At 52.7% G+C, this 5,700-nt stretch overlaps 2 protein-coding genes; one reads left to right on the forward strand and one right to left on the reverse strand.

The window, feature by feature from the left end:
• Window positions 1-3,617: 3,617 nt before the first annotated feature.
• CHC_T00004019001 (hypothetical protein) lies at window positions 3,618-5,060 on the reverse strand. XM_005715651.1 is given in 2 exon segments: window positions 3,618-3,740; window positions 3,741-5,060. 1 exon segment carries the CDS (start codon window positions 5,058-5,060, stop codon window positions 3,741-3,743), a length of 1,320 nt encoding a protein of 439 aa, XP_005715708.1. The 3' UTR covers window positions 3,618-3,740.
• Window positions 5,061-5,559: 499 nt separating this feature from the next.
• CHC_T00009562001 (Translation initiation factor eIF2, subunit beta) overlaps window positions 5,560-5,700 on the forward strand; it is a 1,708-nt gene continuing 1,567 nt past the window's right edge. The window contains exon 1 of the mRNA XM_005715652.1: window positions 5,560-5,700. This exon is cut by the window's right edge and continues 1,425 nt beyond it. Coding sequence (XP_005715709.1) covers window positions 5,560-5,700 — 141 coding nt within the window.

The following is a 5,700-nucleotide window of genomic DNA, read 5'->3' on the forward strand; positions in this document are numbered from 1 at the left end:
TGGGGTGGGGGTGAGGGGGGGGCGAGGAGGGGGCAAAGTGGGAAGGCGCAAGATGGGTTTTTGAAAATGGTAACACAGCGATGAATGTGGACGACTGGGCACGACGGATGCGCGAGTTGACTGATGCGGCTTATTTTGAGTATCTTGCGTGTGGCTGGAGCTTGTCTCTCAGTGCCGCGCGGGCCTGTGCGCGGATAGGCCTGGAGCGCCTGCTGAACAGTACAGTCCTGCAGAACTTGGTCGAGTAGCCGTGCCATTACACTGCAGAAACAACGGATCGCCCCATACTGTACTACTGTACAAGGCACAATGTAATTACTGCACTGCTCGCATCAATTTATTAAATTTTCGTTTGGAAATGGTAAAATCCTTGCTTTTGAGATACTTTGTTGCTAAAGTTTATTAATTAATCATCTTCAAGGCACGCTGCAGCTTGTTTGCAAGCGTATACATAAACGAGTTCAACAGAGCTCGTGATGAAGAAACAAATGAGCAAGCAGTCGAAGAAGAAGATGAGCATCTCACAAGAATCAAATGCCTTGGAACCACGGGACTATTTTTCCGTTTAATTAAATGCACTGTTGAAACAAGTACAGTAACGAGTGCATTAAAGGAGATGCTACAGTACACTAGAGCCAAACCGCGAGTCATGATGAAATGCGCAAAAACAAATAAAAATAATAGTATCTGTCAGTAGATGCGCACGTACAGTAGAAAACCAGTTCGCGCGCACCAAATTCATATCTACACAGTAAAATCGTAATTCACTAGGAAATGCGCAGTACAGTACCTTTACCGCATTTATTGATTAAAATCAAAGAGAACACAATACATTACCCGTACAGTACTCTAAAACAAACCACGTAAATGGAAGGAAATGCGCACGTAACACCTCCCTACTCCGTGTCACTGTCATCAAACAGTGCACGACGCGTGCCGCTAGACATGCGAACGCGGCGATTTTCTGTGTTTTCAACGTGTACACGGCGCCTCTTTCGCATCTGACTGGTTGATATGGCCCGTAGGCGATTACGTACACCAGTGCTGTGCTGCCCGTCCTCGAAGCGGAGAGGGCGGGCCCTGACACTCAGATTGGTCAACGCCAGGCACGCTTTGAACACGTGCTCGTACAATCCCTCTCCCCAGCGCCACTTATGAGAAAGTACAGTCCATAAACTGCACATTCTCCCAAAGTAGTTTTCTACTATGACACGATCAGAAGATACTTGGCGATTGTAGTCCACGTCGTCCAATGACAGCGTTGAACGTGCCGGAGTTCGCACCGGGTGCACCACACGTAGATCTTCGGCTGCACCTTGATATCCCTTGTCCGCCAGTATGGCCCAGTAATCATCCATAAATTCGCTCAATCGTCCCTCATCCGTAAACCGCAAATCACGTACCCCCTTTTTAGATGCCTCCTCATGAAAGGGTCTGTTACGACGAAATATCTCCAGATCCGACACGGAGCCCGGATAGTGCTCCGTGCACCCAATAGCAAGACCAGTAGGCAGTACCGAAACTTCCACTTTGTACCCATACAACTTGTGCTTACCGGAGAAGTATCGCTTCCCTTCTGATATATTTCCACTTGGACGATTGCTCTGCTGAAAAGTGACGTCGACAGCATATCTCGCGTATTCAAAATTCGAAAACACCCGGTCCTCCAGACGACACTTGGCCATTGTCCATTTTTCCTCGACGCGTGCCACACATATATCATACATGTATTCTGATATCATACGTAGAAATCCAGTTATTAAACGTTCGAAAGTAGAACATTTAACAGAAAATAGACGAGCTGTAAAGTTCCATTGCTGACCATGCTTGAGTACAGTAAGTGTCATGAAGAGAACATCCTGGGCCTTGTACTGTGTTCTTTTACCTCTGCCAACATTCCAATTCTTTGACACGTAGTCTTCAATCATAAGCCACAGTTCGAAGAATTGAGAGGAATCAAAATTACACATTGCCTTAATAGATTGAGAACCTCCGTCATTATAAAATGTGTCATAAATCGGACAATTGGAGTCGTTCTCATCATCGCTGGCGACCACGTCGTCATCAATGTGATCGACGATCTCATTGACGTGTCGGTTGGTGATGTCCGAAAGAGCCTGAACAGCGCGGGAGGGATTCATTTTTGAAATAGTAAATAGAGTAGGAGAAATGAGGAGCAGCTGCAAGAAGTGGTTTTTCTATATCAACTGCGCAGTTGTTCCATTTTATAGTGTTTAGTTTGAGTAGACTGAAACTGCGAGGCATATCTCACAAAAAGGCGGGCTTTCCCGTTTTTGAAAGTTGACTCGCAATTGTAGATATGATGCACAACTTATGCTATAATCTGCGTTGCTGTATTATTTGCACACTTAGTTTACTTTTCTACTGATATTCCCCAAACTCAAAGTGCTTTCACGCAACTGCAATACTTGAGGTACTGTACGTAGTTACCCTACTAATACTGCACTGTATACGCTCTACGTGGGTCAGCGCTAGGATATGCCTCTACCACCCCCTCTATGATACTCTGTGATAAAGATGATAAAAAAAGCGGTGACGTATGGATGTGATCAACAGTCTCGGTCGGACTGTTTACAGTAAAGAGTAAAATAGGCCGCAAACGTACTAAACCTATCATGCAAATCCAGAATATTTCTCTTTTCCACAAAAAGGAAATCGCCTCGCATGTAATTTCACACGTTGGCCGTGAGTCGCGCTCTGCAATGCGCAAAAATCACGCTCGGCATCGTCCACACCCGGTCCACAGCAATGTCTGCTGTGACACTGCAGCCTGTAAAGCGAAAGGGTGACATCACGCACTAAATCACGCCACCGAAAGCAATTCCGCCTCCTGGGAGGCGGTGCCGCCTGCCTGGGACCAAGGGCTGGCCCTTGTGCCGCGCCCTCTCGACACTCGACCTCTTCGGCCCCGCCAGAGCAAGGTGCGCACCGCCTCGATATTTCGCCGCGCCTTCAAAACACACCCGCGCCCCGCCGCCCCGCGCCCCCGCCGCCCCGCGCCCACGCCCATCCACTGGAATGCCTCCTCCGCCCGACTCCCCCGACGCGCCGGGCGGGAGCCGCGCGGACGCCGTGTGCGGCAAGAAGTTTCGCGCGATGCTGCGCTGCGTGGAGCGGTCCGGCGCCGCAGCGGCGTGCACGGACAAAGTCAACGACTTCCTCGCGTGCGAGCGCCACGTATTCCAGCAGGCGATGCGCAAGTCCAGCAACCAGCCATCCCCGGCATCTTCCCCGGCGCCTGCGCCGCCCGCCTCGCGCGCGCCCCCCGCGCACCACAAGCCGCACCCGACCGCCGCCCAGATTGACGACGCGGAGGAGAAGGGGCCCACTAGCTTCTTTGCACACCCGCTGCAGAGCTTGCAGCGCGTCGTGAAAAAGCAGGCCGCGGCCTGTGTTAGCCTCGTTGAGGTCGTGAGGAAACCGGCCTATCACACCCAGTTGTTCCAGTTTAATCAGAGAATGCTCGCGGATATCAAAGTGACTTGTGAGATTATTCGCGCGAAGACGGTTCACTTTGTTCATGTTCTAATGGGAGTGCCAGACAAAGGCAATGGAAAGCCATAGCGCGACGCTTGAACGTTGTGCAAGAGGTGTTCTTTACCCGAGAAAAGCTAGCTTCATTTTTATCAACATGCAAGAAAGGTCAAACCGAAAATATTATACGCATGCAATCAGCCTCGTGCTCGTACTTGTACATATCGACAGAAGTTGTTGGGAGGCTACATTTCGAACTTGCGCAGCAACCGTCCAGAGCCCATTTTCACCCGAAGAATACGCGGCAACCGACATACTTCGATGTTTTCTTCTTTGCCGAACAGATCTCCCCGTAGCCTAGGCCACGATCTCGTTGCTGCTTCCTTCCCGTCAGGGGTGGGCGATCTTGCTGCCTCCATGTCAGACGTCAACCGTCTCCGCACTGGAGTCCGCGCCTTGTCGGCGTTTAATATCTGCGACTCGTTTGCTACATTGTCAAATTCCGTCTCAAGTTTGGCGGGCGATGGTCGTCGCTTTTTCGGCAGCCCAGGCGCTCGAGGCAACTCGTTTGGTGCTTCCAAATTGTGAGTGCTCTTGTCGTTCTCCTTCTCGCTGAGGTCGAGGGAAGACCGAGGCAGCTGGCCACCCTTCTTCTCACCCTCTGAACCTCCGGCACTAAGTTGACTTGATATGTGTTCAGACAAGTCTGGAATACCAGACGTCACAAGCACGGTCTCTTGGGTAGTCGGCAACGCATTTGAGACGCCTGGCGTTTCCGCCATACTTTTGTCCCCCTTTTCGTCTCTGAAGTCGAAATGCTGGTCAGGGGCGGCCTTGCTTTGATTTGGCGTGCCCCTTTGTAAAGAGAGCGCCGCAGAGAAGTCATCGCTGTCGGCGAGAACCTTGCGGAAATCACCGATACTCCCTTTCAATCCAGTAACTGGAGAAAACGAAAATGATGGAAACGACGGGCTGAGCACGTTGACAACATCCTCTGGTGTCGCCTGAATACCTATCTTCGTAACCATATCTCGCTTCTGCCGCTTGCGTTCTTGTATTAGCCGAATCCCCGATAATGAGCCAAACTGCGATGAACTTGCGCGTGGAAAGTCAGTAATCGATGATGCAGGTAGTTTTGTTTTGATTGGTCCTAAAATCCGCTCCGCCTTTCTCTTGAACTGATGATCTTCTAAAGCATCACTCTTGCCATTGAGGCAGCCGTTTGGCCCCGAACACGTGCACCTTGGACCACAATCAACCCTAAGCTCCCTACAAACGCAGTAATTTTTTGCACATCCCTTGCGACAATTACACCCCTTGATATGAATATCACCGCTAGCGGTGGCTAAGGAATTCCTGACCTTGGGCTCAAACGCTCTCGGATCCCGTGCCAAAACGGTTTCCCTAGCGTCATGCACAGATGTAGCGGTAAGCTGTGAATTTTGGCAGTTTTTGCACGTGCAATCCGGGCCGCAAAAGCCCGAGCTCGCAAAGCACGGGCAGTACAGCTTGAGACATTTCGAGGCCTTGCAGCTGCACTTGGTCCTCTGCTGCTGCGTGACCATCGGGGTGAACGGGGTGCCCGGCAAGACGGGGACGGCGCGGCGCGGGACGGCGACCGAGGGATTGACCAGCTCCTTGACGGAGAACTGTTGATAGATGCTCTTCGGTTGCTGCGCGCGAAGGCGCAAGGGGGTGGCAGATGAGGGCACGACGTCGCCGACGAGCGCGCGGGAGGGCGAAAAGCCCGGAGAGACGTTGATGTCGGGTTGGTCGTCATCCGAGGCATTGTTGGAAAGCGGGTTTGCGAAAGTGGTGGTGTGGAGGGGCGTGGATAGGGCGACGGAGGAGATGGGGTTTGGCTTGCGGGCCGTGCTTGGAGCGGAGCGGAGCGGATCCGGGGGCCCGAAGAGGCGGCGCTTGAGCTCCGGGGTGAAGCGTGCGGGATCGATTGGGGAGGACGCCGGGTGCGGCGGGGAGGCGAAGAAGTCATCGGGGTTGAAGCCGGGCTGGCCGGGCGGGGAGGGGGAAGGGGACAAACCGGTGAGGCCGGGAGTCGGGGTGATGGAGAAGCGGAGCGGGCGCGGCGGCGGGGCGGAGGGGGTGGAGAGGGCGGGGGGGGAGGCGGAGGGGAGGGTGAAAGCTGCGACGTTCTCGCGGGCGGGGGAGGCGACGATAACGGAGAAGGGGTCGAAGGGGAGGGAG

This window comes from Chondrus crispus, genomic scaffold (assembly GCF_000350225.1).
Source record: "Chondrus crispus Stackhouse genomic scaffold, scaffold_21, whole genome shotgun sequence".
Lineage (NCBI taxonomy): Eukaryota > Rhodophyta > Florideophyceae > Gigartinales > Gigartinaceae > Chondrus > Chondrus crispus.

What these genes read in the sequence shown, in the direction of transcription:
- CHC_T00004019001 (XM_005715651.1), bottom strand. Translation starts at nt 5,060, where the DNA reads ATGGTCACGCAGCAGCAGAGGACCAAGTGCAGCTGCAAGGCCTCGAAA.